General features: G+C 44.9%; 1 protein-coding gene across 4 annotated transcripts in view; it reads right to left on the reverse strand.

Annotated features, from left to right (window-relative positions):
• AP2B1 (adaptor related protein complex 2 subunit beta 1) overlaps positions 1-15,043 on the reverse strand; it is an 82,276-nt gene that overhangs the window by 65,006 nt on the left and 2,227 nt on the right. For all 4 annotated transcript variants that reach the window (XM_063174101.1, XM_063174098.1, XM_063174099.1 and 1 more), the window contains exons 2-5: positions 12,855-12,912; positions 10,389-10,494; positions 8,359-8,494; positions 5,983-6,228 (exon numbers count right to left, since the gene is read on the reverse strand). In XM_063174101.1, coding sequence (XP_063030171.1) covers positions 5,983-6,228; positions 8,359-8,494; positions 10,389-10,494; positions 12,855-12,891 — 525 coding nt within the window. In that variant the 5' untranslated portion in view covers positions 12,892-12,912. The remainder of the gene's footprint in view (positions 1-5,982; positions 6,229-8,358; positions 8,495-10,388; positions 10,495-12,854; positions 12,913-15,043) is intronic.

Below are 15,043 nucleotides of genomic sequence, written 5' to 3' on the forward strand. Positions count from 1 at the left end.
CCAGTCACAGGTGGCAGCTCTCCCTCTCTCCCTATTTAAGTCTTTGCTGTGCCTGCTACCACACACACAGCTGGTTTCTGCAGTGCCAGGCAATCCCCCACATTTCCTGTCTCTGGCACCTCACACACATGAACACAGCCAGTGCTCAGACAGGCTCCTCCACAGCTTCTCCCCATCTCTCTGCCAGTTTGCTGCTGCTTTTGGCTGCTGAGTTTACCAAAAGTGTTGCTTTTCCTTCTGGACAGCCTCGTGGAAACAGCACAAGCATCCATTAGAGAGCTCCAAAGTGCAGCCACCACCACTCCCCAAGAGCCCCAAGCAATGTTCTCATTCACTGCAACGTATCCATCACTGGGAAAAAGAAATTCCACCCACAAATGCCATCAAGTGTCTCCCAGAAGGAAATAATATCTCTACTTGCAGCACAAACATTATAAAAAACCCTAAACCACACACAGGATCAATTCAGGCATGGTTGGAAGACTTCAAGACCCAGCCTGTATCTGCAGTGCTTGGATTGAAAAGAAGAGGGATATTTTTTTGCCCACAGGACAGAAAGGGAATCCTGGAGCAGCCCCAGGTTGATGAGATGCTGCAGAGCTCCCAGCAATATTCAGCTCCACACTGGGATGTGGATTGTCAAATCCTTACAACCCTCATGAGCAGGAATCATGAATTCATCCAGCAGTGACAGCTCACTCCTCCCACCAGAAGAAAACAGCAGCTGCAGAGGGAAAGCACAGGGCTGGGAGAGTCCCCATGAGGAACAAGCGACCTCCTGTGTCCAGGGAGAAGGTGGTGTTAGATAAGACAATTCCCACATCCCTGACTGCCTCCCACAAAGTCCTTCTGGGACTCAGGGGATCACCAGTTTCCCAGCAAGGAGTTCTTTTCTCAGCTTTAATAGAAAGAGAAGGATAAAACTCCTGCAGAGGACAGGCCCAGGAGGCAAAAAGCTCTTTTTTGTTTCTAAACAGGCTCATTCCTCAGGACACCAGCTCAGAGACATTCTGCTTGCTAGCTAGTAGGAAAAATATAAAGGAAGATCATTTTCCTCCATAGGGTCATCCAGGAAGCTCCCACACACCCAGTGAAGTTCTGGCAGGGAAGGAACCCACATCCCTTGCAGGCAGAGCAGGAGAACACTCTGATTTATCTCTACAGGGTTTTAGTCTCATCTGTGAGCTGTGGAAACTCAATACTGCTGGAGGGAATCTGGATTAGATCAAACTGGACCTCACCACCTCCACCGTCAGATCTCAGATTCCCTTCTTAGTGTTAAAGGTTAAAAAACCTCCCAGCTACAAGAGAGTTTAATTATACTCCACACACTTGGTGCATTTTAATCAATTATGTGATCTCAGCTTACTCTGTGCTGAGTCCCAAGAATGTTTCTCTCAATAAATTGTGATGTAGAGGGTGTAAAACACAGCACAAAGAGTCTGTACAATCCACAAAAACACAGAACAGCCACACCTGAAAAACCTTGGATCCAGCATGAGGAAGGAGAAATGCTGCAGGAAGGAATTAAAAACCTAGAAAATAGCAGGGAGAAGGTGACATCAGTTAACTTAAGCCATGTAGATAACAGAGACTGGCAGGGAATCTATTCCATGGGTTAAAAGTTACTTTAGAAGGTCAAGGATTGAAAATATTTGGAAAGAAAGGTTGCTCCATTCAAATGTTAAGGTTTTAGATGGATTTCCTCTCATGTTTTTCTGCTAATATTTACATTCCTGAAGAAAATCAAGTGCAGGGATAAAAAAAATAAACCAGGAGGGAAGTAGTTACAAAATAAAGTGTCTAAAGATAGTCAGCTTTGGTTCTGCTTTCAGCTGCTGCCATCTCGTGGTCTGCTCTCCCTCTCCTGGGCTCAGCACTTCCAATGCTCCAAAGAGGAGCAGCCATTGCAAGGCCAGAACAAGACAGCAGCAGGAAGAAAAAAAAGGAGGTTTTTCCATGAGTTCAGAGAAGCTCTGGCCACCAGTGGGTGTGAATCACTTCCACCTCTCTCCCCTCACTGTGACCTGTTGCTGGCTGTGAATGGTGTTCTGCAGTAACAGGGCACAAAAATCTCATTTTGGAAGCATTTTTTGTTAGAACATGAGAATTACAGGAGAACAGGCTTCTCTGTTACTTTTCACCCAGGTTACCAGCAAGAGAAGTGCTGAGGGCTCAGCAAGTGCAGCAGCCCAAGGCAGCCAGGCCCCAGCTTTACATTCCTCCAGTCCTGCTTCTGCTGAGCTTCACATGCAGAAATGCAGGGTGAAAAAACAAGGATTTGCCTTAAGACAGCTCTGGGATGAAATGAGGGCTCCCCCTCCATGGAAGGATCCTCTTCAGCAGGATCCCAACTGGAAAAGGGCAGCCACAGGCACTTCAGAGCCTGCGAAAATGAGATTAAAGACTTCTCCACAATCAAACTTGTGCAGGGCAACTGAACCCTGCCCTTGTGAAGGGTTTTGGGCCACGGCCTGCACAACACAACTCAGAGAACTCTGCTGTCATGGCAAAAGCCACCAGCCCACCTCACCAGATACATCCCTATCAATATATGTGCAATTAGAAGCTTTAATTAATTCACCCAGGGGGTGCACCTGAACAGAAAATCACCTCATGTGAACTAAGGAAACATCCTGACAACAAAAAAAATAAAAAAAAAACAGATAAAAAGGAAAGAACCTTGGCTGTGCACCTGCAGCACCTCAATGCCCTGAACATCCCCAAAGGCTGCTGCTTCATTAACACAGAATAATGCCATTAATCCAAAAATATAAGGAAAGAAAGAGAACAAACCCAAAATGTTTCTGAGAAGGTCACCTCCAACTTAGACATCCTTATGATGAAGGTGAGCCAGAGAAATAAGCACCCTGATCCCTGCACAATTATGAGGCAATTAGTGAACCACAGATGGAGATGTTCCTCCACCAACACCCAGCTCAAATGCTTAGAGCTTGCTCATGTGCTAGAAGCAACCAATTCCAAAGCCACTATAAAACTCTTCTTGAAGACTATTTTTCAGCTGCAGCCTTTTTTAGCTCCTGCTCAAAATCCTCATTTCTCAGAAGAGAGAACAAGTGTGGATTTCCCATCTCAAAAATTCTGCTTCATTAAGTATCTAATGTCGCCCATTTCCACAAGCCATCAAAAGAGGAGAAACATTTATAAAATAAATATGAATGAGCTTGGCTAACAGGTTGCAATGATTGAGATGCACCATTTAAAGAGAAATAGGATCCATCAGAAAAGATCCATCTGTACCATTCCTTCCAGCAATCTTTTCTTTTTGATAGCCAATACTGATACATACATTTTACTTGAAAAGACCTTCCAGGCAGGACTGCATTCCAAGGAAAAATACCTTAAAAAATACCAGCTTGCACACAAATATTAAGCCATGTATATAACAGATAACAACTTATTTGGCAAACACAATCAAGGTCATCAGGAAGTTTCACATGGAGAAAGCAATGAGATGGATGGTTTGACCAGGAAGGTGAACCTTAATTAGGGGTGGATAATTCCTGTACTTTTGAGGGAGCAACTGTGCCACAAAGGAAGGAATTTCCAAGAGGATCAACTTAACTAAAAGGTTAGTTAAGTTGAAATTTCTACTAAAATTTCTTTCTTTCTTCTAAAATTTCTTTTCCTGTTCTACTAAAAATCACAACAGATTAAATATTGTATTAAATCAGCAGCTCTAAGAGCATCAAGCCTTTGATAAAATCTCTCCCCATGCATCCTTAAAATGAAGAAATATTATGCCCCATGTCCAGTAAAACCTGGGAAATAGAACAGCAGCTACAGAATTCTCTCCAAGCCTGCAGACCTGAAAGCACACCCCAGGCCTCTCCTTCATCACCACCACTCCTCCAAAGTGCATTTTCCTGCTGTGGATCCTCAGTTTTGGACAGAGCAGTGAGTGCAGCATGAGGCAGGTACAGTGACCCTGCACAGCTGCCCCAGCCCACCCTCATTACCACCCAGGAGCTCAGGAGTTTTCCTGATGTTTTATTAAGAAGCCCTGTGCTACATTTGGAGGTTTATTTAGCAAATGGAACACACACTGTCCTTTATTTTTCCTCTTCTCACCATTCATTTAAGCCCATGTTAAGTTAATGCACTTTTTAAATACATATCTGTGCTCTCCTGTCAGCCAGTGGCTCATTTACCAAACCACAGAGATCAACAAGCACAAAGGGCAAGCAAAACCTGCTATTTCTCCTGAAGCAGCACATCTTTTCAGCCAGAACTCTTCACCTCACCTCCATGTGGCTGCAACCAGAATAAAACCAGAGCTGGAAGCAAGGCTGGGAGAAGAGGAGGTTCTGTCCCTGAGCTCCTCTGCTGCCTGGGAGCTGCTGAACACCAGGGAACATTGAAGTGGAGCTAAAGGAGCCCAAGCCAGTCCCTTCAGAGGCTGCAAGGCACACCCTCCACACTGAACTGCAACAGCAGGTGTTTCTCTACCAGCCTCAGAGCTGCCTGGACAAAGAAAGCACCTTCAAGTAGTCATCAATATTCACACAGAAGCCTGGCATAAGAAAAAGAAAATAAATCAGGGAGGCAGATAAAAAGAACAGCTTGTAAAAGAGCTGGATATCAGAGAAAAGAGGTGTCTGCATCTCCTGAGGGACACCACCACTCAGACTGCTGCCTGTGACAGTCAGACACCTCGAGTTTTACTGTCTCTACAGAGTCCTACAAAGAGCAATCAGCAGCCTTCACTCTCCTGCTAAAGGGGATGGCACCTTATCACCTGCACTTGGTTTATCTCAGGTGCCCAAAGACTACAACAGGACAGAAATTCTGTGGTTTGACTCATGCACCACTGAAAGAGCTGTTAAACCTGCCCTAATAACATGAGGTTACTTCTTTAACAAGAGTCCATTCTCTAAAAGAGCTAAAAAAGTAGCAGTCACATTCTTAAACTCTGAGTTAAGCTGAGCTGCAGTAGTTTTCTTCCCTGCTAAGGGTCAGGCTGATATTGGTATGCTGCCTGGATTCCAGCAGGAAACAGAATTCAATGAAAGGATGATGCAGTGGGACACTTCAGTTCCTTGGCCACCACCTTTTAGTCACAAAATGATAGCAGGAGACACCTGGCTTGGAAGTGGACCCTTCATCAAGCATAATTAAATGCTGATTTAGTAGGTAATTTACTCATGTGAAATTCCTGGTCATGATCTCCACCTCTCCTCTGACAACTAATTTACCTTTATTAAAAACATTAGCATTGATTTTCTCCACTCATTACAAGCCAGTGAATTTATCTGCATTAGCAAATTAATTCATCCAAATTCTTATTCCAAGAAGAGCCAAAGCCTGCAGGAAAGCAAGAGCTACAAGCTGTCACCAAGGCAGCAGCATCACATAATTCTTGCTCTTCTGACTTGCCTGGCCAAGAAGTTAAAACAGACAAAAGCCCAAAAAAGATCAAACAACAGAAGATATTCCTTGTTTGCTGAGGCAACAACCAAACCTAACCAAAATCATCCCAGAACCTTTCACATTTGTGACTTCCAAACAACACAAACTCAAGCATGTGGCATTCACATTCTCTGAACATGATTCCTTCATCCAGGGAAGGAAAGGCAGAGAGAGGCCTCAGAGAAAAGGGAAACAATTCTTATCTCATTTGCTTCTCCTGTGTTGTGCTCATGTGTTTGGAGATTGTTTACCCACAGGTGATTGCTTGATTGGATTCTGGTGTGAAGTTGTTTTGACTCTTTGGCCAATCAGGGACTCTGGAAAGAGTCGCGAGTTTTCATTATTATCCTTTTAGCATTCAGTAAGTATCTTTTCTGTATTCTTTAGTATAGTATAGTATTCTTTAATAATATAGTAAATAAAGTAAATATAGTAAATATAGTAAATAATATAGTATAATAAAGTAATAAATTAGCCTTCTGAGAACATGGAGTAAGATGCATCCCTGTACACGGAAATTTACAATAAAGCACCGTGCTGGGAACACCTTACCATGGGATTGGAGTCTGCAATCAGATCCCGCAGGGAATCCAGGAACCCTTGGTCCTCCACCATCTGGGCATTGATGTCGTGGAGCTTGGCCACACAGACAGCTGCAGTTTTCCTCACGTAGGGGTCCTCATCCTTCAGGCACTTGCGCAGGGGCTCGCACAGGTACTCGGTGATTTTGTCCACGCGGATGCAGCCCATGGTGCGCACGGCCAGCGCACGGATCAGGGGGTTTGGGTCCTCACAGTCCTGCAGCACAACACAAAAACATCTGCAGCACATCTGCACCACCACACGAACATGGCTGCAGCAGCAGATTCCCTGCAGCCAGGCTGCTTTTACTTAAGCAGCATCTCTGTGATTGCATGCTGAGTGTCGGAACTCAGGAAATTCCTCTGACCTTGAGACCTTGCCCAGGGGCTCAGAGCCCAAGAGCCCTGTGCCTTTGATTTAGCCCTTGGAAAAAACAATTACCAACCTTTATAGGAAGGTTAATTACAAGTTAAGAAAGTTTAAGTAGAATAATAGTTTGTCACGGGGTGAAAAATAGATTTTTGAGGTTTTTAGAATGGGGGCTCGGGGTCCCAAGATGGAGGAATTTGGGTGTGCCTTGTCCTTTTTCCTTGTTCTTTCCAGCCTCCATGTTCTGGGTGATGTTGGCAGTTTTGGATTGGTTTAAGGCATAAACTCACTGTCTAACATAGGTGATAGGCATTGGGAAGTTCTGGTAAATATTCTACATGTAGTTTTCAATATAAAAAGATAACACCAGTGTGCTTCAACCTGACCTGCCAGACAGACCTCGGTGGGTCAGAGAAAGAATTTTATAGATAAGAAACAATAAACAACCTTGAGAACGAGAACAGAAGAATCCTGACTTTGACTGCTGGGCTGGGAAAAGAGACTTTCTAACACATCTCAGAGTCACTCTGACCAGCAAAGATTCTAAGAGCTAAGAGCCAGGCAATTGTTTCAGATCAGGAATAAAAGTGCACTTGTTGCTTCACAGAAATATTTTACTCTGTCTCAAGATGTTTCCTGTCCCTTCATTCTCCCAGCAAAGCTGCTTTCAACATGATCCAACAGCTAAGCTGGAGAGGAAGCTCTCAGCACCCAAAATCTCACCACAGACAAAGTAATTTACTGATTTCCAACCTTTCTGGTTTAAAGGAGCAAGAAATAAAATGGGGAAAACCAACAACTAGGCACAATGCAACAGTCATCAAGGCCCATTTCTTAAAGGCCAAACACAAACATCCCTTAAGCTACAACACATGGAGCACTAAGCAAAGGCCACTCTAGAGGGGCTTTTCTAAATAGGAAAAAGAAAAGGCAGACAGGAATACAACATTTCCTACTCCAAGCCTACATAATTTTCCATGCATCCAATCCATCTACAGCTCCTCCAAAATCAGCCTGTAAAAGGATGGCTACAGAATGCCCTACAAAAACATTTACCTTCCACTGTTCAAATTTCCTGCAGCTGAAAAACCAATTTAAAGTCTGCAAGAGAAAAGTGACACATCCTACCAGTGCATTCCCCACCTTGAACTGGAAGTGCTGAGTTAGTGCAGACCAGTGTCAGCACTTGCTCTTCACTAACATCTGTCCCTCAAGCTGCCAAAAGGGACACCAGGCTTTCCTCTGCAGGGTGGGAGATGGAAAATATCATTTTGTAACTCTATTCTAACAGAATTGCACTTTAAAGGCAGACAATATTCTTTCCAGAGAGGAAGACAGGCACATCCTCTCTGGCCAGAAGAGCAGATCTCTCAGTTTAGGTCCTCTCACCTCCTTCTGCCTCAAAAGAAACTTTGGAACTCAATCCCATTCCCAAGTGTCTTGTATTTTATAACACTCAAACTTCTTCTAAGCACTGGGTTTTATCTTGCACAACATGAGACTGGAATAACATTTCCTAGATAAGGAGAGGCAACCTGACAAGAGAACTAAAGGCAAGCCAGCAATCAGGCTGGTGTTTTTCCAGTGAACTGTCTCTCAGTTTCACCAGAGATAAAGGTTTGCCACACAGAGCACAGCTGGAACATTCAAGCAGCAAGTTTGATATTCATGTCTCAGATACTACAAAGGCTGGAAGATGAAACAGATAAAATCTGTTTTCCAGTACCAGAAGTTGGTAAAACAACAGAAGCAGCTTTCCCTGGAGCAGGTTCACTGACAGCTACTCACAGGGCTGCTAAAGTCATTTCCTCTGCAATAACTAGAAGGAACAACTGAGAAAGGACCCAGATCTGGTGGATTCAGCACCCTCCTCTATGAGCCCAGCCCCAAGCAGAGATAAAGCTCCCAAAGGACAGAGAGATGTGCTGGCAGGCACTGTGCTGGCCCCTTTCCTGATGTGCCAGGGGAGGAGGTTACCTTCACAAAGCTGTTGACAGCCATGATGGCCATGTCTGGCTGGCTTTTGGCATAGTTCATCAGGTACAGGTAGACCAGCTTCTTCAGCTCCAGGTTGTCAGTCTGCATGCAGTTGACAACATCAGGGAACAGAGAGCTGGATACACAACACAAGGATGGAAGCAGAGAATTGTTTAGGTTAAGAAATGCCAGCAGTTCCCCCAGCACTGCCACAACCACATCCCCAAATGCCACATCAAAAGACTTTCTAAAACTGTCCCAGGGATGGTGACTCCACCTCTACCTGTTTCAATCCCATCTGAACCTCCCTGGCACAGCTGGAGGTTATTTCCTCTCATTGTCACCTGGGAGAAGGGACTGACCCCAGCTGCACCCTGCTGTCAGGGAGTTCAGAGAGTGAGAACATCCCCCTTGGGCCTGCTTTTCTCCAGACTGAGCCCCCCACCAAAGCTGCTCCTCATCAGAGCTGTGCTCCAGCCCATCCCCTCCTCTGGACATGCTCCAGCCCCACAATGTCCTTCTTGTCATGAGGGGCCCCAAACTGACCCCAGGATTTGAGGGGTGGCCTCAGCAGTGCCCAGCACAGAGGGGCAATCCCTGCCCTGCTCCTGCTGCCCACCCTGTTCCTGATACAGGCAGGTGCCATTGGCTCTCTTGGCACACAGCAGCTCATGTTCAGCCACAGCTGACCAGCACCCCTGGTCCTTTTCCATCTTTCCAGCAGCTCTCCCTCATTCCTGGAGTGTTCCATGGGTTGTTGTGACCTGAACTTACACCTCTGGCCTCAGCCCATGCACTCAGCCTGCCCAGATCCCCCTGCAGAGCATTCCTGCCCTCCAGCACATCCACACTCCCACCCACAAAATAAAAACCAGAGGTTGCATGGCCTGCAAAGGGGATAGTAACAATATCAAGGAAGCCAGAAAAACGGGAGTTCCACTTTAAACACCCTGCTGTTTAATGAAAGGCCACCTTCCCCTTCAAAGCAGTTTGCAATGGCTTTTATTATAATAATTTAATTCTCTTCTACAGCTTTAACATAGGAGGAGGTGAAAATGCCATTTCCTAAATATGAACTAAGGAGTTCACCAAACAAGGGAATTCTACCATGCCAAGCCTGGAAATGAATCCACAAGAGGAAAAACGTTGCTTTAAAATGTTTTGGTCATGCAGGACACTTATGAAGAACCAAATTCCAGACTAGCAAAGTCCAGAGTGGTCAGAAGCTTAAACACTGTCAAGCTGGGCTTCACTCAAATGTCAAGCAGCCATGTGCAAACAGCACTGCAGAATAACACAGGAAGTTACACAAAGATTCTGCAGCTCTCAGGTTTGCTGTGGGGATCTGAAGGTGATGGGTAAATGCTGCTGGCAGAAAAGATTAGGGTTTTTTTTCCCTTTCAGTTTATGTGTTCCTTCATTCTATGATGAAGTCATGATGCTGAATTTGCAAGCTCATATTGATTTCCGTGGCAACAGACCAGGCTGCTGTGAATTCAGAATTCCTGACTGAATCCAGAATTCCTGACTGAATTCAGAATTCCTGACTGAATCCAGAATCACTGATTCTATGCTGGGCTCCAGGAACAGGAGGGAGAAAGGCAGAAAGCATTCATCCCAACAGGTTGTTCTACTTCTCTCAGAAAACAGTATTGGGGACAGTAAATGCCAGTGTCCTTCAGCTGCAGTAAGACACAGGTTCAATTTTAACATCAGCCATTTTAAAATGCAGCTTAAATGTATGCTGTGCCAGATAAGGCTAAGAAAAAGTTGGAATTACCTTTGTTACATTAAAATTCAGGAGAGCAAGCAGCAAGAAAACATCACCTAAAGTGCCATACAAAATGGCTGAATTCTGGGTATGCTTTAAATAAAAAAGGTTTTATCCACACTGAAAACAGTTGTTTCTCTTGCTTTCAGTGACAGCAAGGAGTTTGAGACACAGCCATCCTCAGCTGTTCCAGGGACATGTGTCACCACAGCTGAGTCCCAGGACCAGCTGAGGTGCCACAGGTACAAACTGCTTTTACCTGACATCCTTCCCCACAGTCATGGCTGCAATAACCTTCTTTACAGCTTCTTTCCTCTTCTCTTTCTTTTCATTGTTGAGTTCAGCCTTCAGTTCAAAAATCTCTCCTGGCAGAAGGTGGAAAAAAAAAAAACAGATTAAACCTCTCAGGAGAAGAAAAGGGTCTTGTTTTAGGGGTAATTCAAGAGTGAATTTTTGCTTTCTTGGCCTTTTATGGGAATCATAAAACTGGCCCAGCTGCACTTGGAGGCTGTCAGACCTTGTGCAGAACATGGCTCACTGAGAAGCAAAGCTGCAACACTCAAGGGACTGATATGACTCCACCTTGCAGAGGAAAATGCCACAAACAAGAACCAAGCTGTGTGTGGCAGCTCTCCCACCTCCAGGACACCAAATCACATCCCTGGAGCATCTGTTTCTCTGAGGCAACCATTACATAAGCAGCATGAAAAGATACTTGGAGATGCCAGATTCGTGCCTGTAAGAAACAAACTAAGCTAGGAATTTTGCCCAGACTTTTTTTTAAGTTTTGCTCATCATTGAAAGCTTCCTCAGAAAGCTGGAGTGGAGCCCAAATGCTGTGGGTTCCTGAAACAGGACAGCATGTGTTTAGTCCAGTGGAAAAAAGCTCAAAAGACAGAGCTACCACTAACAAAAGCTGCATGTAACAGAGCCTGTCTGGATTCCAAGGCTCCCAAAGCAGCACTAATTCCTCCAGATATGGCTGTGTAGAAAGCCAGGTCAGGCTGGGTCACCAAAGTGGCAATCAAGTTATAAAATAACAAACATGTGCAAAAGGCTGTTTATCAGGCTTGTTCCAGACAGAGCCAGTGGTGTGAGAAGGATAATGCTCCCAACAGACAGACAGACAGCTTTCCTCAGGAAGGACAGCCAGCAGCATTCCCACTGGGAGCCACAGCCTGAGCACATGACAAAATATCCAAATATCCCTGACAAGTTCTTGCACCAACTTTCCATCCCTACACTTGCTCAGAGCAGCAGCACCAATTAAAATCTGACACACAGAGAATTGCCAGGGACTCCAAAAAAGAAGAGAGGCTGCTGCAGTGCAGAGACCACTCGTCATCCCTCCTGCCTGAGGAAGAGCCTGGCATTACTCACCCAGAGCTCCTGCCCTGGAGCAGAGCTGAGGCAGCTCCAGCTCTCCCCCAGCCCAGACTGGCTCCCTGCAGCCAGCCCACAAAAACCTGCCTTCAGCTCTGAACCTTCAAGAGCTGCTCCTCTGAAAGATGTCAACTGCATTAGGTTCGTTTATGAGCTCATTGTGAAGCTTAATGACACATAAATACATCAACAGTGTGGGTTTTTGCACTGGCAGGCATTCAGAGGGAGCACTCAGCCATTTTGCAAAGGAGAGGTTAATGCAAACCATTTTCCACATCTGCTGGAGAATGATCAGGCTTAAATTGCACTCAGCAACAGTGTTTTGTTCAAGAACTGGTTAGAAAATCTGCCTGGGACAGCCTCAGCAGAACAAGCCTGTGATGGTGTTCACAGGGGTCTCATGTTGAAGGAAGAGACAAGGATTTTGACTCCATGTTTCAGAAGGCTTGATTTATTATTTTATAATATATATATTACATTAAAACTATACTAAAAGAATAGAAGAAAAGGTTTCATCTCAGAAGGTTAGCTAAGCTAAGAATAGAAAGGAATGATAACAAAGGTTTGTGTCTTGGACAGAGAGTCTGAGCCAGCTGACTGTGATTGGCCATTAATTAGAAACAACCACATGAGACCAATCACAGATGCACCTGTTGCATTCCACAGCAGCAGATAATCATTGTTTACAGTTTGTTCTTGAGGCCTCTCAGCTTCTCAGGAGGAAAAACTCCTAAGGAAAGGATTTTCATGAAAAGGATTTTCATGTCTGCAACACAAGCCCTGCCCTGAAGCAGTTAAATGAGTAAAGGGAGCCCAAAAAGCTTTTCCAGGATTCCCATTTTTAAGGGTAGCAGCTTGTCCTGAGGTGAGGTAACCACCACACCTGCAGTAAAGGCAGAGGAAAGTCAAACAGTGCAACTGCAGCTTTGGAGAAAACGGCAGCAGGAAAACCCATAATGTTTGCTTGATTTATATATCCAAAAAATTAAATTCCTTATATCAACCTAATCCTGTGATGCCCAAATTAACAACCACCTGTAGTTTGGCACTTGTTGGCCCATAACCAGAACTTTGTCTCTGCACTCAAATCCCATTGCTTTGCTTTCTGCTCCTTGAAAGAGCAGCAATTTGGGTCATTTTGTGAATCACAAAAACGTGTAATACCCCAGTTTTGTCTTTTGTCACCATGTGACCTACTTTGGAAGTTTCTCCCTGGATGATTAAGAAGAGAAACAGGGACAGAGCTACCAGAAAAGCACAAGTTCTCCTGCATGCAGTTAAAAAAGCTGTGTAAAAATAACCACCCACCACCTCCAATCCACTGCAGCAGCTCAACACCAACCTTTTTTATTGGTCGTGAAGTATTTGGAGTCCGTCATGGTTCCAGTTCCTTAAAACACCTGAGAAAATGAGGAATAAAAAAAGAACAAATCAGCTCCAAATGCAGTTTGGTGGCAACAGCCAGTTTGTGAGGCAGGAACTCAAGCAAGGACAGTTGGTGAGTGAAGGAGGAAGCAAAAGCTTCACATCCACAGGCACGAGTTCCCCAATCTTCATCCTGCACCTGCTGCTGGTTTTACTTGGCAAACACAGGGATTTAAATGGCTTGCTAAAAACACAACAGTGCTGCTCAGCCCAGCTTCCTAAATTCTCAGTCTCAGCAGGCAAAAGGTATTTTTTGAACTCCTTATAACCAGCAGATGCTGGTGTGCTCTGCAGCTGTCTTTCCTGGGTACACAGATTCATTTTCCAAGGAAAAGCACATCCAGTGTCTCGCCTGGCAGGGAGAAGTCCATGTTTCAGACAAAGGAAACTGTCATCTCATCTCCCCCTAACGATATCTGCCTGTGTTGCATCTGATAGAAGGCACAATTAACCCCATTTGCAACACCCACCCCCAGGCCTTTCACTCCCTTCCCTCCTTTTGTTCCCTGCAGATGCAAAACAATGGTTTTTTTTTGAAAAGAGAAACCATTACTTTTCAGTTTTTTCAAGCTTGAAATTGAAATATTTCTCTGCCAAGATCTGACATCCCACCTCTGAGACACACACACACAGCTCATTATTTCTGTGCTGCTCTGCTTTTTTGGTTCTTTTTTTTTTTTTGTGGACAGGATGGAAAAATGCTGTTGGAGCAGCAAATGCTCAGCAGAGCCACAAGAGTGGTCTCACCAGTAGCACAGAATTAAATGAACGCCTTGGAATGCATGGATTGCCCAAACACATGTGGATATCCATCATTTTATTCTTACAATTGCTAGCTCTGTGACAAATAGGAAGCAATTTTCAAAACAAGCAGAGGAGTGGGCACTTTTACTGCTTTTGATGAAAGGCTGTATCAATGCTAGGAACTATGACCCTAAAACCATCTCGAAAAGAAAAAGGAGGAAAGAAATTATAAAATCCTATCTTTTTGGCCCCAATTCCCCTCTTCTTACACATCCTTCCACGACCTTAAAGGCTGCCAGCAAAGCAGTAAATCATGTTCCCTAAATGTCTTGCCTCTAAACCCTGCAGGTCTTGCTGGCTCAGCAGCAAAAGGACCAGCACAGCTCTGAGCTCCAGGGCTGCCCAGCAGTGCAACCAAACTGTTCTTCCTTAACCCTTTCCTCCCCCATCCCTTCACCAGCCCCAATGCCATCACCTTTCCACGCTCCCACATCCACCTGGACACCCCAGCAGTTGAATTCCCAGCAGTGCCCCAATTTCCACCCCTTTTTTATGGGATCACCCTGTCCAGCTGCCAAACATCTGCATGAGGATCAACCTGTTGCTTTTCCCAGTTTCCCTGTGCTGCCTGCCTGCTCTGTTTCCACCTCATCCAATTAGGCTGAATGACTGGGTTTGCTTTGATTTCTCTCCCTTTCTGCTCCTGCCAAGCCTGGAGACAGCTCTGGAAACACATTCCTCGTGCAGAGGAGGTTTTAACCTCCTTCCAAAACAGGGAAAGCCACAATGAGTGCAATTTTCCCAGCAAAAAAAAAATAAAAAAAAAAATCTCACAGCCCCTCCCTGAAAGCAGAGGCTGCTGTGGAGCTTGTTTTGTAATTAAAATCAGAGTCTGTGTTCAGCTGCAACATTATTGCTGACAGAGTCCTTCGGGTTTGAGCTCAGCTTAAAAGGAAGACTTAAATAAAATGTTTTTCTCTGCCAGAGTGTTTGGCACAGGGCCATGCACAGAGCACTGAACGTGGCCTCGATGCTCTTTGTTTGCATTATGTAGGGATTTGTCAGCCAGGGTCACATCTCAGCTGAGCTACTCTAATACAGCTTTAACTGGGGCCACAGCAGCAGATTAGAGAGAAAATGGAAGGGGGGAGGAAAAAACCCAACCCAAACACCACAAACATCAGCCCTGCTGAATAAAGCTGCACACAGAGAGGAAGGAACCCTGCTGGATTTCAGAGATGGTCATTAAACCCCAAGGGCAGCACATTATGTTGTTTTTCTCCTTTCAGATATTGTTGTTTTTCTCCTTCCATTTACTTGGAAACGTGAAAAATCCTAGAAACACTCTCAGGCAGGGCCAAG

The sequence above is a fragment of the Melospiza melodia genome, chromosome 21 (genome assembly GCF_035770615.1).
Source record: "Melospiza melodia melodia isolate bMelMel2 chromosome 21, bMelMel2.pri, whole genome shotgun sequence".
NCBI classification, from domain to species: domain Eukaryota; kingdom Metazoa; phylum Chordata; class Aves; order Passeriformes; family Passerellidae; genus Melospiza; species Melospiza melodia.